This window comes from Bombyx mandarina, chromosome 20 (assembly GCF_030267445.1).
Source record: "Bombyx mandarina strain Sakado chromosome 20, ASM3026744v2".
Classification (NCBI taxonomy): Eukaryota; Metazoa; Arthropoda; class Insecta; order Lepidoptera; family Bombycidae; genus Bombyx; species Bombyx mandarina.
This window is the reverse complement of record NC_143226.1, coordinates 4,865,214-4,884,685: the sequence shown is the minus strand read 5'-3', so window position 1 is coordinate 4,884,685 and position 19,472 is coordinate 4,865,214. Positions and strand designations below refer to the sequence as shown.

General features: G+C 38.4%; 2 protein-coding genes across 2 annotated transcripts in view; one reads left to right on the top strand and one right to left on the bottom strand.

The window, feature by feature from the left end:
- Nucleotides 1-19,472, bottom strand: part of LOC114247906 (uncharacterized) — a 294,552-nt gene that overhangs the window by 271,943 nt on the left and 3,137 nt on the right. The window lies entirely within an intron of this gene.
- On the top strand, nucleotides 1,189-17,334 carry LOC114247854 (heparan-alpha-glucosaminide N-acetyltransferase). The gene is made up of 10 exons (XM_089735994.1): nucleotides 1,189-1,588; nucleotides 6,769-6,988; nucleotides 7,771-7,891; nucleotides 9,014-9,190; nucleotides 9,632-9,803; nucleotides 10,585-10,658; nucleotides 11,376-11,509; nucleotides 12,708-12,875; nucleotides 14,560-14,783; nucleotides 15,368-17,334. Exons 1-10 carry the CDS (start codon nucleotides 1,342-1,344, stop codon nucleotides 15,544-15,546), a joined length of 1,716 nt encoding a protein of 571 aa, XP_089592120.1. The 5' UTR covers nucleotides 1,189-1,341; the 3' UTR covers nucleotides 15,547-17,334.

Genomic DNA, 19,472 nt, shown 5'->3' with positions numbered 1-19,472 from the left:
TTATAGTTGACACATGCGCAGTACACATTTTGCATACATTTATTCAACTAATAAAAATAGTAAATTAAACAAAAAACGAGCAATTTCAAAAGAGAACAAACGTGTTTTATATAAGAACAATCGAAAATGAATATTTACGAGTCATTAAGGATGAAAAAATATTAAAAATTGCATTAGAGGGGCTAACTTGTAGGTATATTTTTAAATATTTTTTTTAAATAAATAAATGCAGAACAAACAATTATTAACAGTGAACAATCATGAACAAATGATGAACAAACGAATTAATAGAAAATAAGTATAAAATAGGAAAAAAAAATTTTTTTGAGGGGCTAACTTCATTCACCTGTCTTTTTCCCGTACCTAATCGTTGACAGCCTTTTTTTTTTTTTTTTTTTTTTTTTTTTTTTTTTTTTTTTTTTTTTTTTTTTTTTTTTTTTTTTTTTCAAAAAAAATCGTTGACGGGGCTATTCCAACTACATGCGAACTGTTGGTAAGCTCAAGCTGAAAGAACTTTCTACCTAGACACTGGCCTTAATAAGAGCAGTGCATTGATGAATCTACTATCGCATCGGAATCGCGAAAAACTTAGTGGGCTGTGTCTATGGTCTGGGTTGCGCGTCGAACTCTTCGTCGTATTCGATGAGAACGGTGATCGGTGTTTGGAGAACTTAAGAGCACCGAGAGTGAATCGGGAGGATTCGAAGGAAGACATCGGCTTTGCGTTTCCCCGTCGTCTGAGTTGGTTCTGTACTTAAGGCCAAGCATAATTACTTTTTATGGAAAGCTAACGAGGCAACTGATGTTTGATATTTTATAGAAAGTAAATGCATGCAAGAAAAAATTAAGTCTTACTGTCCTAAAATTTCTTAACTTAAATGTAAAGGAAACGCTATTACTTTTACAAAAGTTGTATGCACGCGTGTTGATTTCCAGCGGAAAATAAATCGATTATTCTCTTAAGAAGAAGCTTCGAATCGTGGCATTAAGTCTTTACAATGCATCAAATAAAAATTTCAATGTTTTTAATGCTCCCGAGCAGAAATATAGTGATTTGACGTGATAAGATTTCATAGAGTAACACCATTCCCTATGAATGAATTTTAAATTTAAAAAATATTATCTAAATCGAATTAGTTCGATGGATAGACTAACTTCAATCTATATTTCGATAGATCGATGTTTGTTGAACATCACTAGCATTTTATGATGACAGATGAGAAATGATTCACTCACAAGTTGACATTTCGAGTTAATATTTTCAAGGTGTTTTCAGTTGATATTAAAAAACATAATATCACAAGATAAAACTAAATAAAGATATCGAATGTGTTTTTAATAATGGGGTTCGGTTTTCAAAATGTCGGCTCATTTATTAGAGAGTGCAACGGTGCTACGTTGCGTTACGACCAAGCGTGTTTGAGTATTTTGACCGATCAAGAAGTTACTATATGGAGCCAATATGCGGAGTGTGATGGGTGCAAATTGCTGCCAACAGCAACGTTCCCGATTTCTGATCCGATTATAGTCCGCACCTCCGACACTCTGCTCTACGCTCTGAAAAACAGCAGTGGAATAATATGCAAAGGTATAAAATTAAAGTTACTCTTTGTTTGCTTTTCGAGCTAATGAATTTCAGATAAGGCCAGTAGATTCATTTTGTAAACAAACAAACAGCCACGAAGATGCTTTAGTGAAAAATATTTAGAATGTAAATACTATTATGTTTTTGTATGGAAGAAACGTTATTGCGTTTTTTCGAAATGAGGTCATTGACATGGCTGCAGCCTGTAAAAGTCACTAATCGTCATATTAGTTTGTCGTTTTTACCGCGAAATCAATTCATAAATTAAGCCATTAATTAATTAATTCTTGTTTTTCATATAAAAAAAAAAAACTAAAGCTCTAGTTAATTTGCCGTTAAGGAGGATATATTGTGGAATGAAAGAATAACATTAGTAATAGGAATTGTAAATTTGCAGTAGTAGGGTATATTGTAAGACTGCAGGAGTAGGTACCAGAATCCTGCCTCTGCAATCAAATTGTAGGTCAGATATTCAGATTGTAAAATCGAAAATTATACCACATTTTTAGGCAATTCACTTTCTGGTATCTATAGGCTTAAGTTCCTATGTAATCCGGGGCTAAGAGCTTTTTAGTAAGAGTTATAAGTTATTCATTGTTCTAATTACAAATACTACAAATTAGTCATTGGCAAATAAAAGTTAACTGGAATTTTCTTTTTAAAGCAATATCTGAAGTTAGTAATTTGAGATATCTGGGTGCCAATTTAAAGTACAGACAAGCATTTTTTGTTGCTGATACTGGATAGATTGTGTTTTTATAATTATTTAAATAAATTGAACAGAATATGTATGCATAGTTTCAGAAAGACAATATTGATGTTTAAAGAAAATCCTTAATAGGTGTGGTATATGGGTTAGATAAACAATTGATACTTTAATAAAATTTCTCTCCTTAATCACTTACATTGTGATGTCACTCATTTTAGCATTTACTCAGATCTAAGTGGGCCGTAAAAGCATCTGTAGAACAATGAAAAAAATTTGGTACTAGGTAAAATAAAGTACATGTGGCAAGTATGTACTAAACTATAGTTTTTTTTTCATAACAATACAAAAATAATTATGATTGACACATATTTTCTTAACACATGTGTGGAATGTAAATTTGAAATACAACCTTTTGGGTATTGCCAATTGCAAATCGGAATGAGTCACAACAATGTTCTAATTAAATACATATTGTTTTTAAAAAGTTTGACATCTGTGTAATATTATTATCTTTGTGTTAATTTTTTTTGTAACCCATTTCTATCTGTATGACAATCACATTTTAGTTACTGGCACTGTATTGTATATAATTAATAATTATTTTAATGTATATTAATACACAATTGAATATATAAAACAAAAATAGGGTAGGAATTGTGTAACTAAAGTTGAAAAAAATATTCAATTGCATATTATGTTTGTGGAATCACAGAAGGGACTTAGATGCATGGATGGTTTTTCAATGATTATTCCATGTTTAAGTTTATTAAATATCAAAGCACCATCTGAAAAAAGAAGGTTTGGGGTACCAACAACAAATAACAAATAGGATAGAAGTTGATGAAAAATTTGTTTGAATATACAACCCATTTTCCAAGTATAAGTCCAAGTCACAAGTATAATGCATATGATTTCACTTTCACCCCACTGGATATGCTTCACAGCAAGAATAGCATAGCTGTACCTAATGTAGACAGATCAACAACTTCTCCAGCAGCTATGCAAATGAGATTATGCCTGTTTTTATTTTGATAAAAGCTATTCTTTCATGGTAAATTATTGGTGAATTTTGGAATGTGTCCAATTCTAGTTTTCATCTCGATTCTGATATTATCTGAGATTTTTCGTTTTGATTGAGTTTTTATGAAATAGTAGTTGATGAGATGAAATCGTTGTGGCCTAAAGGATAAGATGCCTGGTGTTTTCGAATCTAGTGATTTGAATGTGCTGGTATCTGAATCTCAGAGGCAGGTACCAATGGTTCTAATAATATATGAAGTTTAGAATGAAGGAATAATACCTTGTAAAAAAATTAAACCCCCACTTCTTTTCAATCGTGTCACTCTTGACTGAGTGGCTGTGATCATGATGTAGTGTTGGAGGGGGCAGACTTGACGCGTCCCATGATGTCCTGCCACTTCCCATGCTCGAGGCCATTCTACTGCACTCATTTCGTTTCCTTTAGACCAGTTTAGCAATTTTAATTTGGTCAGTCCACCACATTTGTGACCTCTCGCGTGGTCTTGTACCATCTACCCTTCCCTGTACAACGAGGCGTTCTTTGAACCCCTCATCTCGTCTCGAAACGTGTCCAAAGAAATCCACCATTCGAGACATTACTTTCCAAATAAAACATTGTTTATTTATAAAACTGTTTATGTGTTCATTTTCTGCTGTGATAATATGAGTAAATTATTACTGTTTCAATATCCATTTAAAATTGAAACTGGATACGTGAGGAGTGCACTTAAAACTAAAACGTATTCATAATTTATGCGCTTGCAAAGCGTTTAACTTCCAACTGTCCACTGCACGAACAAATATGCTTCGTATACATTTGCTCATAGATCATGTATGGTAGGTACAGGCGATTTGTATTAGCAGAGTTTTTTATTTATTTATTACCTTTCTGTAAATTTCAAGTCATTCATTTCAGTTATTTTTGTTCACTATCTACTCATGTGTTGCGCTGATATGGCTTGTCTGGTTTTTATTTACCTGTCTTTTGTTTGCGTTAATACATTGTATCTTTAGTTTCCCTCATAAAATTGCACCTACCTACACTGTTTATGTACAATCTATAAGCAGCTCTCTCAGGAATGCGCACGCCTGATACTAGTTTTAAAAGCAATCTATGCAAATATTTCCACGGCGTTGGCAAACTTGTTTCGCGAGTATTCTGTTGCAACGAGCCGAATCAAACAGGTCACTGACATTTGTCGAATGAGGCGTCTGTATGGCAGATTTAAAAAGTCCTCTGAAGTTTCTCGCCGGATCTTCTCAATGGGTCGCGATTCCGATCCGGTGACAGATTCAGCGAAGCACTGCTCTTGCTAGGGCTAGTGTTAGCAAATTCTCTCAGGTTGAGCCCGTGAGCTCATCTACAGTTCGGACGTACCTGAAATAGTCCCCTAGACCAGCCAAAAAATTCTCTAGAAGATGAAGACGTGGCGCTTTCGTCTTAATCACGCCTAGTAGATAATAGTGAATGCTTCTAGCCTTGCTTTTGTGGTTAAAACCTCGATTGCATTACGATAACCGCCTTCTTACTCTTCTTACTATAACCAATCAATCATCTTAGGAATTAGGGAGATGTGAATATCGACGCTTGAAAGGCAAACATGACTAAACGACAATGCGTGAACTTTACAGTAGACTAATTTAAAGTTGAAATACCTGAAAAAAAATTCTATTTTAACGAATCTAGCTGTAGGATTGAAATGATTTTAATAGACCTAGAAATATATTTTTTTTTTGCGCATCGAATATAATTATTGCCTATCATTGTATAAAGCACTTATTGTCGCTTACTCACGTTTGCCTTTCAAGCGTCGATATAAAAATGAGATTGAATACTTTACATACAAATGCTGAACAGCGAAAAACTAGTTTGATAGACATAAAAAAGCGGTTGTCGCACGTGAAATCTTAGCGAATTGTAACGTGAAATGTTTAATTGGATCTTTCAATCGTAAAAACCATTGGATACGTTCTTTTGTATTAATGAAACAAGCATTATGGGTACCGGACACTGATAACCATACTAAATATGCTTAGGCCGATGTGAGCATTGAACCCGCGACCCTCGGCGGGACAGTCAGGAGCGCTAATTATTGCACCACCTGCAGTCATTCTATACTAATGTTTCAATTAAATATATAATGTAAACGAAACAGCTTCATACGTTTAATCAAATCAAAAATTATTTATTATTCAAAATAAATGAAAGTACATACTAATTGTTGAACGTCAAAAGAACTACCGCCAATTCACAAAAACTAGCCTCCGTCCTGAGAAGAATTGGCAACAAACTCAGCGGGCATGCTTTTTTTTTTTAAATATTAGATTTTTTTTCTTTATGTATATATTTTTTATATTAATATTGTATATGTAGTGTTTACTTTGGTTTTAGTGAGTCGTGAACAATAATAATAATTAGAACCGCATTTAGGGTTTAATTTCGCGTTTCTTAGCGTCGGTCGTTTGCGATTACATTAATCGTAAAATACTCGAAGCGTTTGAAATAATTAAGTAACAATAAAAATAGATGAGATTAAAAATAAGTTGGAATAGAGAAATACTTTTTGACGTGACAACGTCTTATAATTCGATGGAGCCGGCTGCACGCACGAAAAAACATGACTCGTGCGGCGTTACCTCGCTCTGAGGCGTATTTTCTTATGACGTTGTCACGTTCAACTATCGTCAGTAAACCGACTTTACAGACAACCGATTTTTTTATTTGATTTAAAGATGAAAAATGAAGAAAACAATACTACACGCCGCAAAATAAGTTTCACTTCATTGACGTGCACTAAGTTGCAGGAATATACAATATCGTCATTACGGATCCGCCCGATCCACTAACGGTGCTTTTAGGCCTCAAGCACCGGTCACCGTCCTCGCCGAACCCGTCGCTTGCGACGAAGGGCTCGACGAGTAAATTAACCCACTGAGTTTCTCGCCGGATCTTCTCAGTGGGTCGCGTTTCCGATCCGGTGGTAGTTTCTGCGAAGCACTGCTCTTGCTAAGGCTAGTGTTAGCAACACTTCCGGTTTGAGCCCCGAGAGCTTACCTACACGCTAGGCTAAAGCTGAAATAGCCCATCAAGGCTATCAGCTTAGGTAGGAAAACAAATAACAATACCTATACATATTTTTTTAAATCGCATCTCCAATTGAATTCTGCTTAAAAACCATTCAGTACTTTTTTTTATTGCTTAGATGAGTGGACGAACTCATAGCCCACCTGGTGTCAAATGGTTACTGGAGTCCATAGACATCTACAACGTAAATGCGCCACCCACCCTGAGATACAAGTTCTAAGGTCTCAGTATAGTTACAACGGCTGCCCCACCCTTCAAACTGAAACGCATTACTGCTTCACGGCAGAAATAAGCAGGGCGGTGGTGCCTACCCGTGCGGACTCACAAGAGGTCCTACCGCCAGTAATAGCTGATCGTATTACTTACCAGGATCCTATCAGTTCGGCGAATATGGACAATACGTTTTCAATCTCACCGAGGGCGCAAAGAACAAATGTCTGCCCCGCATGACGGCGGAACCGGACGCCGCCTACCTCCCGATCCTGACAACGATCCTCATACTCCTGTCCATGGCCACGATGTGGTACGTCGTGAAAGGCATCGGGAAAAGGGTGGTGGCCGGTAGACTCTACGCGAGATTCTTTGCCAGGTAAGGATTTGATTTTTTTTAATACGCTTTTATTAGCTTCAGACCTATATATGTTTGTAACGGTATCTTTGAACATGATTTTGACCCCCTTCAAAACGTCGGATTAACTCGAAATTTGGTATACTTATTAAGGATTGATGACAATACAATATTAAAAAAAATTATTGAAACAAAAAAAATAGGAAAAAAATTAAATTCAACTAAAAAATGAAAAATAAATAATAGTTTATAAAAACTAACAAAATACGCTTTTATAGAAAATCCAACTAAAAATAGAAAATAGATTTGAATAAAAAATAGTGTAAGAAAAATGATTTTACTGTATTATAAAAAAAAGCGTGGGGTGCATGGTATCAGTAGAAGGGCTATTTTGATAATATCCTGAGAAGCACCTCACGCTTTTTTTTACAATAAAATCAATTTTTTTTAATAATTGCCTTTGTAGGCAGACGAGCATACGGCTCACCTGATGGTAAGTGGTCACCGTCGCTCATGGACGTCAGCAATGTCAGGGGCAGAGCCAAGCCGCTGCCTACCATAAAAAACCATTAAACTTCTTACACTGTTTTTAATTCAAATTTATTTTATTTATAAGTCGAGGGTAGTTTTCTTTCAGATTAATTTTGCGGAACACTAAACCTAGCGTTCGAATGGATCGTTATAATAAAATTTTAGTAAAATTTATAATTTTTTTATATTATTATTTATTTGTTTCAATTTAAATCGATATCTTAGACTGACTAAAGAGGTTCTATTGTTCAGATAAATAAATAATTCCGCAGAGAAGATAACGAGCTCGGCTCGGAAACCAGAGTGCTGACCGAGGTGAGCGTGGTGAGGCCCCCCGTGAGGTCCAGGCTGCGGTCACTGGACATCTTCAGGGGATTCGCCATAGCTCTAATGGTGAGGAAGTTTATTTTAAAGTTTTATCATATCGTGGTATGGACATGTGATGCGCAGAGAGAAGATGCATGTGACTAGGAGATGTATGGAAATGGTAGTGCAAGGTAGAGGGGGAAGAGGTCGACCGAAGAAGACATGGATGGAGTGTGTGAATGACGATATGAGAGAGAGAGGAGTGAGTGTTGAGATGACGACTGATAGAAGATAATGGAAGAGAAACATTAGCTGTGCCGACCCCACCTAGTGGGATAAGGTGGAGAAAAAGAAGAAGATCATCCTTTCGTTTGATTCAGTCGTGGACAAACCGAGTGTATCAAGCAAACGGTCCACCACCGTCATCCGTGGCCCAGTTACTCTCCAATCTTGAAGATAAGGATTCTTTCACTCTCTTCCTAGATAGCTTGAAGTCGTCGTGGCCTAAAGGATAAGACGTCCGGTGCATTCGTATCTAGCAATGCAACGACGTTAGAATCCCGCAGGCGGGTACCAATTTTTCTAATGAGATACGTACTTGAAAAATGTTCACGATTGACTTCTACGGTGAAGGTATAAGATCGTGTAATAAAAATCAAACCCGCAAAATTATAATTTGCGTAATTACTGGTGGTAGGACCTTTTGTGAGTCCGTACTGGTAGGTCCACCGCCCTGCCTATTTCTGCCGTGAAGCAGTAATGCGTTTCGGTTTGAAGGGTGGAACAGCCGTTGTAACTATATTGAGACCTTAGAACTTATATCTCAAGGTGGGTGGCGGCATTTATGTTATTAATGTTTACGGGCTCCGCTAATCACTTAACACCAGGTGGACTGTGAGCTCGTTCACACATGTAAGCAATAAAAAAAAAGCGCCCCGCATGGTGGTAGGGTCAGCGTTCCTACATTCGAAGAATTATTCGCAACGGGCTTTTAGATTGCGAGTTTGGACTTACGTCATTAGTCGGATCCGGCTGTGATTCAGTTGCCATATTTGTTCCACCTCCTACTTTTCGCAGATGTAGGAAGGTATGTCAGCGCGTCATTTTCCAGCGACGCCCTATCCGTTATGTTCAAAGTATCTAGTAACCTGTCTTACTAAAAATTTGACGATAAGGACTCAAGAGTCAAATTCCCGTGCTTCCCCCCAGATCTTCGTGAACGCAGGCGGCGGTGGTTACTCGGTGTTCGCTCACAGCACGTGGAATGGGTTAACGGTGGCCGATGTGGTGTTCCCGTGGTTCGCCTTCACCATGGGGGAGGCCCTAGTTCTGTCGCTCAACACTAAACTTCGCACCGCCATGCCGAGGACTACGGCTTTCTATCAGGTCGGTATTACTGATGACACGAAAAATAGAGATAGAAACGAAATTAACTGTTTAAAAAAATCGGTTGTCTGTATCTGTTTATTGGTGGTAGGACCTCTTGTGAGTCCGCGCGGCTAGGTACCACCACCCCGCCTATTTCCGCCGTGAAGCAGTAATGCGTTTCGGTTTGAAGGGTGGGGCAGCCGTTGTAACTATACTTGAGACCTTAGAACTTATATCTCAAGGTGGGTGGCGCGATTACGTTGTAGATGTCTATGGGCTCCAGTAACCACTTAACACCAGGTGGGCTGTGAAAAAAGTCTCCATTGTAGATTATTTTTTATTGCTTAGATGGATGGACGACCTGTTGTGAAGTGGTCACCGGAGCCCATGGACATCTACAACGTGAATGCTCTCACCCACCTTGAGATATGAGTTCTAAGGTCGATTTTCATTGAACAGGTGGTCCGTCGCTCGCTGTTCCTGTCCCTCATCGGGATAGTCCTGGGCTCAGCCAACAGCACCTGGACCGACGTCCGTCTCCCGGGAGTGTTGCAGCGCCTCGCCGCCATGTACCTCATCGTGGGCGCCCTCGAGTGCGCGCTCATGAGGACAACGCAGAACATCACACCAGGTACCGTCGTCCACGCGAGAGGACCATGATAGAGTTGGGTCTGGTCTTTTTTTTTATTACTTATATGGGTGGACGAGCTCACAGCCCACCTGGTGCTAAGTGGTTACTGGAGCCAATAGACATTACTGGTTATTACCGGTATTTACTGGTGGTAGGACCTCTTGTGAGTCCGCACGGGTAGGTACTACCACCCCGCCTATTTCTGCCGTGAAGCAGTAATGTGTTTCGGTTTGAAGGGTGGGGTAGCCATTGTAACTATACTTGAGACCTAAAAACTTTTATCTCAAGGTGTGTGGCGCATTTTGCGTTGTAGATGTCTATGGGCTCCAGTAACCACTGAACACCAGGTGGGCTGTGAGCTCGTCCAACCATCTAAGCAATAAATAAAAACCTTGAGATATGAGTTCTGAGGTCTCAGTATAGTTACAACGGCTGCCCCACCCCTTCAAACCGAAACGCATTACTGCTTCACGGCAGAAATAGGCAGGGTGATGGTACCCACCCGTGCGGACTCACAAAAGGTCCTACCACCAGTAATGACGCAAATTATAATTTTGGTGGTTTGATTTTTATTACACGATGTTATTCCTTCACCGTGGAAGTCAATCGTGAACATTTGTTGAGTACGTATTTCATTAGAAAAATTGGTACCCGCCTGCGGGATTTAAACACCGGTGCATCGCTTCGACACGAATGCACCGGACGTCTTATCCTTTAGGCCACGACGAATTCCATATTTGGATATATTTCATTGGCAAGTTTGACGGTGTTTTTGTTTTAGGCCGTTCATTATTACGGGACATCGCGACTGGGTGGCAGCAGTGGCTCGCTACCATACTGCTCGTCGCTATACAGGTCAGTGATAATAATTTAATTTTTCAACGAAAATCATACCTTTATTGGTTGCGCCTTGAGCCATTCTCTCGCATTGTGAGTCATTTTATTTCCTACCTAAGCTGAGAGCCTTGAGAGGCTATATCAGCTTCTCCTTGACGTGTAGGTAAACTCTCGGGGCTCAAACCTGACGACGTTGCTAACACGAACCCTAGCAAGAGCTGCGCTTCGCAGAATCTACCACCGGATCGGAAACGCGACCCACTGAGAAGATCCGGCGAGAAACTCAGTGGGCTGTGTGAGGGTTAATTTACTTATCGAGCCCTTCGTCGTAAGCGACGGGTTCGGCGAGGACGGTGACCAGTGCCTGAGGTATCTAAAAGCACCGTTAATGGATCGGGAGGATCCGTAAGTCCGGAGTTGATAGCCGCGTCAGCACTCGTAGCTGATCGAGTCGTAATAACTTTGAATCGTACGTCGCTACCGTTGAAAGGTCATTGCTGCTCAACTTGAAGGTTGAAGACATTTTAACGGTGGGTACTCTGTGGTCAGTTGAGGGATAAAGGCGCGTACCACAAATTAAATGTATTTAGCATGGTCTCAGACGCGACTTCGATAGTTAGTTTACTCATCTTGATCAATCGCGAGCTCGTCCAGCTATATGAAAAAGTTAATACTTGGCTGTACGTCCTAAGATACCTTTGCCTGATCAAGTGAAAAAAATTAAAATGTTTTCAGGTTTGCATATCCCTGACGGTAGCGGCTCCCGGTTGTCCCCGAGGGTACTCCGGTCCAGGCGGGATACATCTCTCGGTCGCCGGCAACCACTCGCTCAAGAACTGTACCGGAGGGATTGCAGGATACATTGATAGGTACGGGTGGTTCTTTGGACCAGAAAGAAAGGACGCTTAAATAAAAGCGGCTCTAAATAAAATAGTAAAATGTTTATTTTTTTAAGGGATTTTATGACCTGGTAACTAAGACCTTTAGGTCAAGTTTTATTTTAATTTTAATGAAAACTACATTATCACTTTTTGGTATATGAAAAATGATAATATGAAGTGAAATTAAATGAAGTTGATTAATATGAAACATGGCATGAAATGAGATGATACGGGATGAAATATAGTCTCAGTAAAATGGTGGTTATTTACGGAGACTTTTTCAGTTGAGTTTTTGGAGGATCTCGAGAAGTTACGTCCAGCGGCTTTATTTTATTTTCCCACATTTGCGCACTTTCACAGATACTAAACAGTTAATAAACGACCGTTATTACACATTTAAACCCGAAGAAACACTAAATAGACAAAATAAAACAAATCACACAACGTCACTCGTCGCGTTCCCGCCAAAAAGTCTAATAAAATGTTTATTAAAAATGTACAATGCTTTTTTTGTAATGGCGGGGATCACGGCCTCCTAGACTTCTTCGCTCGCGCCTGCGCGTGAGGTAACCAAATGTTTCGCCACTAGGTTACAATTTAAAGAATCTGCTGGTAACAGGCAAGGTATGCGGAGGAAGGCCCACAAGCAGAAGTCCAATGTGCTGGTCGGACCAAATACGCTCTACTTTCAATATTTCAGTCCACGTTGCTATCCACACAGCCGAGGATAGGCAGGAGTGGCCCAGGATAGGCATTTCGGTAGGCAGAGGCTTGGCTCTGCCCCTGGCATTGCTGAAGTCCATGGGCGACGGTAACCACTCACCATCAGGTGGACCGTATGCTCGTCTGCCTATAGGGCAATAGTAGAGTTATTAGAGGAGGCCGCGACCCTCAGCATTAAGGATTATTGACGAAAGGAGGATGAGCGGTTCTGATAGTTTTCCACCTACAACTTTCTCGAAAGTATTCTTCTCGTCTCGTACGTGTGAGTGTAAGTTAACGGCAACGTAAAACGTTCGTGGCCTAAAGGACAGACTCCCGATGCATTTGTATCAAGCGATGCGACTATGCCAGAGCTCAAATCCCTGTGCTTGTTTAAATTTTTTTTTAACCAATTTCATGAATGAGGTTCTTTCGCTGTATCGTATATTTGAACCGATACTAAAGTATAAATTGTTTTGAACAGAACGCTACTGGGCCCCGCGCATTTGTACCGAGGTGGAACCTTCAAGGAGTTATACCGCACCGTCGTTCCTCACGACCCTGAGGGTATACTGGGCGTCTTCTCAGGAGTGCTGGTGGTGCAGGCTGGCGCTCACGCCACTAGGATCATGCTTGCCTACAACCACGCTAGGTTTGTATAGATTTTCAATAGATTAGGTACATCTCATTTGCCCTGATGGTAGGACCTCTTGTACTGGTGGTAGGATCTCTTGTCAGTCCTCACTGGTAGGTACCACTACTCTGCCTATAACTGCCGTGAAGCAGTAATCCGTTTCGGTTTGAAGGGTGGGGCAGCCGTTTTAACTATACTGAGACCTTAGAACTTATATCCCAAGGCAGGTGGCGCATTTACATTGTAGATGTCTATGGGCTCCAGTAACCACTAAACACCAGGTGGGCTGTGAGCTCGTCCACCCATCTAAGCAATAAAAAAAAGCCCACATCACGGCAGAAATAGGCAGGGTGGTGGTACCTACCCGTGCAGACTCACAAGACGTCCTACCATCATACCATAGATAATACACATACATTAGTTATAGATAAGCAACTCAAGCACTCAACAAACATGTTTACGGGCGTCGGGCACTAGATGGCTTTGCTTCGATTAGTTTCTCATTACTCTTATAGATGGCAGTAACATATTACCTATCCTATATTTTATTTTTAATGGAGGATTTTGTAAATTTCCAGAAACCACAAATAATGATAAATTTTAATCAATTTGTCTATAACAAATAAAGACTTGTATGTTTTTTTTAATCTTCTGTATTTAATTATACAATAATTAAATGCCCTAACTTTAACAACATATAAGTTTAGGGGAGATGTAGCTAGATTCCATACAAAAAATAAATTGTATAAAAAAAATAGTTTAATAAAACAAAAAAATACGCTTTTATAGAAAATCTCACTAAAAATATAGAAAATAAATCTTCATAAATTTGAAGTCATCGTGGCCTAAAGGATAAGACGTCCGGTGCATTCGTGTGTAGCGATGCACCGGTGTTCGAATCTCGCTGGCGGGTACCAATTTTTCTAATGAAATACGTACTTAACAAATGTTCACGATTGACTTCCACGGTGAAGGAATATAATCGTGCAATAAAAATCAAACCCGCAAAATTATAATTTGCGTAATTACTAGTAGGACTGGTAGGACCTCTTGTGAGTCCGCACGGGTAGGTGCCACCGCCCCGCCTATTTCTGCCGTGAAGCAGTAATGCGTTTCGGTTTGAAGGATGGGGCAGCCGTTGTGACTATACTGAGACCTTAGAACTATATCTCAAGCTGTGTGGCGCATTTTGCGTTGTAGATGTCTATGGGCTCCAGTAATCACTTAACACCAGGTGGGCTGTGAGCTCGTCCACACATCTAAGCAATAAAAAATAAAAATAAAAAGAATTGAAACTAGTGTAAGAAAAAAATATTTTATTGTTAAAACAGCGTGGGGTGCATGGTATCAGTAGTTATAAATATTTTATGAACAGATATGATGAATTATTTTCTATTTTTAGTAGGATTTTCTATAAAAGCGTATTTTTGTAAGTTTTTTAAAACTATTATTTGTTAAGTGGAATTTCAATTTTTACAATATTTTTTTTTAATATTGAATTGTCATCGGTCCTTAATAAGTATACCAAATTTCGGGTTAATCCGACGTTTTGAAGGGGGTCAAAATCATGTTCAAATATTCCGTTACAAACATACATACGTCTGAAGCTAATAAAAGCGTATTAATTATAATAAGTATCGCAGTTTCAGGGACCTGCATCATATTTACTATTGAAATGTAATTTTATTTCTCTACATTACAGAGCAAGGATAATGCGCTGGATATTCTGGTCGATAATGTTCGGTGTCGGCGGTGGCGCCCTCTGCATGTTCTCGAAGAACGGCGGCCCGGTGCCCATCAACAAGAACCTGTGGTCGGTGTCCTACTGTCTCGTGACGTCATCGATGGCGTTCTTCATACAGGCCGTGCTGTACTTCATCGTCGATCTGAAGAACAAGTGGGGCGGCAGACCTCTGTATTACGCTGGTGAGTTTTTGAATTATTTGTCTATGAGAATTTCATTCAAACTAAATTTATTCTTAGTTTGACATTGAAAGTGCAATGATACTTTTTTTTATTGCTTAAATGGGTGAACGTGCTCGCAGCTCAACTGGTGTTAAGTGGTTACTGGAGTCCATAAACATCTGCTACATTAATTATTGTTTACTGTTTACATTAATGAGATTATAGTATTATAATCAGTGTGCTTAGTGCGAGTTTTATTAACGTGTTCGATAACGTAAAAGTTAACTCAAATTTGTATGCAGTTGGAACAGTGCCCCTAGCGTTCCAACTTTCCAACTCCATATAAATTTGAGTTAACTTTTACGCTATCGAGAACGTTAACAAACTCACACTAAGCACTCAACATGAAACACGCACGACCGCACGCCAAGGCACTTGAACGTCGACTGACAAGCATCACATAGTGTGCGACAGAGATAGCGCTCTACGAAGTCGAAATCAGTCGATTGTCTCTTTCTAAAGGTCGATGTGCGATATTTATTGTCGTGCACTGTACAGGCCTAGCTAATGGGAGCGTGTTAAATACATTTCTTCTCCGTTTCCAGGTCAAAATGCTCTATTCCTTTACGTCGGCTCAGAGCTGTTGAAGCGTCACTTCCCATTGCACTGGTACCTCGAGGCGCCGACGCACGCTCAATTACTGGCAACACACGCCGGCGCCATGTTGATATGGTTAGCGGTCGGCGTTTTCTTGCACAGGAAGAGAATCTTCATAACGTTGTAAATAAAATGTTTGTTCCAATAATAAATAAATAAATCGTATATTTTCGGTATTTGTTTCGGCGAGCTGGCAACACTGGTGATTGATTGTCTGCGGACGTAGCTTTGGTATGTAGATTATTCTGTGAATCAATCCATTACATAAAGTTGTATTAATAATATAAATAAAAAAACTACCAATGCAAATTGAGATTTATGAGAGAATTCGACCGTCATAACTTTCATACTTTCTTACATCAAACAAAGAGAATAAAGTGGATTTTGGTAGAAATTGAATATTCTATACATTTGGCAAACAGCTGAGAACAGTTGAAGAGATGTGAATGATCTCACCACGGCCGTCAGGCGCCCCTTAGCAATCCGCCATTTTAGAATTTAAATTTGTGTTTTTTTAAAGGGATTTTAGGACCTGGTAACTAAGAACTTTAAGTCATGTCTTATTTAAATTTATATTCTTATTTTTATAAAAATTATAAAATGGAGTAAAATGAAATGAAATGAAGATAATTAATTTGAGACATTAATCAAATGGCATGAAATTAAATGAAATGAGATGATATGGGATCACTAGTGGTAGGACCTCTGGGGAGTCCGCACAGGCCGCCTATTTCCGCCGTGAAGCAGTAATGCGTTTCGGTTCGAAGGGTGGGGTAGCCGTTACTGCTTCACGGCAGAAATTTGCAGGGTAGTTGTATGCAATATGCATAATAGGTAATGCAATATCAAGAAAGGCACCATATAAAACTAGAATTTTCCAATCTCCAAAATAATATCTTATATATTCACTACGTTAAAACAAGCCAAGCATCAAGGAACTAATTAAAAGACTCTATTCATTTAACTTTTAAAAAAAAGTGTTTCCTTGTTCATAGTCTAACACGAGAAGCTTATGTATATCTGCCATTTGCCATAGTCTAAACTTTTGAGTGGAGGACGCGGCGAGAGAAGTTGTGTGAATTGTATGTTGTTAATTTACTCTATATACGTTTAAATGTGTGACAACAGTGGCTTATTAAATGTTTAGCATCTGTGAGAGTGCACAAGTGGGGGGAGATAAAACAAATTGGCTTCATGTATCCTCGGGTTCTTCAAAAATCCCATTAAAGTCTCCGTAAATTCCCACCATTTTATTCGAATTTTATTTCATTTCGCTCCATTTTTCATTTAAAGTATTAATATAATAATTAAAGATTTTTATAAACTCGATACTGGCAACATTAGTGTCGAAAGAAGCTAATGGATTATAATTTCATATAAATGAACTTCACTTAATTCCGCTTCATTTTTCATTTAAAGTATTTATATCGTAATTAATGATTTTAATATATTTTTCGTGCCTGGTAGCATAAGGGACTATACACGCGGACGGGGCTAAAAAAATTTATAAACTCGAAACTGGCAACATTCGCATCGAAAGAAGCTGATTGCCATACTGAAAAAAAAGAAGAGTTATGAATTCATGTAGTCTTTGTCTTCTCTTCACTGTGTCAAATAGTAATTTGGTCTGCGAAAACAGCTGAAAATATACAGATTAATTTTGTTATTAATTAATAATAGTTTAAGCGGTACCAGCTTTTCGTTCACTTTGGTCGCATGCTCAGCGCGAGATAAGTGAGGGAAAAAAATATGTTAAGATTTTTGTAGTAAGGATTTATATTTTAGGTTATATTGTGTTATTATCATGACTAATCGAATGGCATAGATATTTATTCTCCGAGCTCAATGGTATTATTTTCAAATGAGGTTTGATCTTTGAATTGGACGTGCTTAGGACGGATAATTTGACAATAAATGTTTTATAGGGTTGAATTATGTAAATTATAGGTTTTTTTTCCGGTAACAGAATGGAGGGTAGAGTTGAAAGTGATTAAGTATATTAATGATATCCATAGAACCGCGCCTTGAAGATGGCTTTACTTATTAGGAACGCGGAAGATTCTAGAAATTAAAAGGAAGCGCTTAAATAATAATAATTATGCGATTTTAATTTTATATACATCTTTCTACAACGCTTCCACGAAGCGAACAGTTTTTTTTTTTTTTTTTAATTTATTGGAATATTTCTTTAATTATTATAATATATTTTTGTGATTTTGATTACATATTTAGTATTACTTAAAAAAAAAAAAAATTTACAACTTATAATCTCACTCCGATATAAATTATCGCCGTTCTGGGCGTTTATTGAACTTGATTCTTGATCTTTGATTATTGTTTTTTTGTGGTCACTTATGTAATTGATTATCCGAAGAATGACTTCTATTCTACCCTGCATGGTTTTTACCTTGGCTTCGTTGAGATTTATTCTCATTATGCCGCATTATCGTTAGCCAAAAACGCGGCATGAATTGTTTTGTTTTAACGTCTCGCTCGGTATGTACACAGAGAACTTCTGTATCAAATATTGGTAATAAGAATTATATAAGTTATTACTAAGCTAATTAAACTTTAACTTGAATAACCTATACAGCATTAATAATGTAATCGCATCCACATATTGAATAGAATAGATTTAAATAGGTACACTTATAAAATCATTTTATTTTCGTTTATATAGATGACTAAAATAAAATCGATATTTTGATTTTGTTATGATTTCGTTACCGACTTCTTTTTTAAGTTAACAACAATGTATCTTTTAAATAAATTAAAAAGAAATAAAACGTGGTTTTATTTTATTTACTTAAACCATAATAATACAGTAATCCTCGTTATAAAGCCGGGTACTCACCTAGCTGTGTAGCACGTAACGTAACAGAGACTGTATAAACCTGCAAGTGGGTACGGCTGGTCCACGGTCCACAGCGTATCTAGCTACGAGCTGCCACGAGCACACTGCGAGCCGCCTTTGAGTTCGCAGTGATACCGCCGCTCGGCGGGTCACTGCGAACTTGCTGCGCTCCTTCCGCGAGCGGCTCGCAGCGGGCTCGTGCCTACGTACTCACTGGATACTGTATCTGTTACGTTACGTGCTACACGGCTAGCTTAACACTACTATTATAACGCGTTTTCATATTACGCGATTTTAGTCCCTCGTATAACACGAGGATTTCCCCCATATAACGCGGGGATTTCACACGTTATGCATATTTCTGTACCGTGAAATTTATAATGATTTGTACAGTTCATAATTTATTTCGCGTACCATTGCACATTGTGTCAATTGTGTTGTTATAAAATTAAAATTAATTAATTTATAAAATTTGTGTCCCTAGTTTTTTAATTCTAAAAAAATTGGTTAAATTGTATAATCTATACATATAAATAAAATTGGAGTGTCTGTTTGTAATATTGAAATAGCCTCTTTTACAACATGCATATATTCATATGGCATCAAGGCAATGTGTACGTATGGACACAAACGCGCTACTCACATAGCACCTAACGAGTAATGGTGGGCTCACACTTAAATTGTTTTCACGGTTCATTCTAGTTTGTTTATTGTCATTGTATTATTTACTACTTTGCAAATCAAATCGTATCGAAGGTTTCGTTATGTTTAGGCTTCGCGAAAGCCGTGGAAAATCTATGCATATAAATAAAATTGGAGTGTCTGTTTGTAATATTGAAATAACCGCTTTTTACTATATGCATATGAATATACGGTACATACACCAGAATAACATTTTTGTCTGTCTGCTTGTTCCGGCTAATCTCTGGAACGGCTGAACCGATTTTGACGGGACTTTAACTGATAGGTAGCTGATGATATAAGGAGTAACTTAGGCTACTTTTTTTAGACTAGCTTCGCCCCGCGGCTTCACCCGTCATACGATAATAAACGCGGGTAACATCGTGGGACTCAGCTATCAATAATAAAATTTAATGTTTCCGAAGCGAAGCGAGGGCGGGTCGCTAGTATTTGAATATAACGCGTTATATGGGGTCATACAATCGCGTTGTTCGAAAATACTCCTACAACGCATTTCT

Bases quoted from the DNA above. Each gene is read 5' to 3' on its own strand.
- LOC114247854 (XM_089735994.1), top strand. From the start codon at position 1,342: ATGGGGTTCGGTTTTCAAAATGTCGGCTCATTTATTAGAGAGTGCAAC. The intron at 6,989-7,770 runs GTAAGGATTTGA...ATAATTCCGCAG, and splicing joins TACGCGAGATTCTTTGCCAG to AGAAGATAACGAGCTCGGCT. The intron at 7,892-9,013 runs GTGAGGAAGTTT...GCTTCCCCCCAG, and splicing joins GATTCGCCATAGCTCTAATG to ATCTTCGTGAACGCAGGCGG.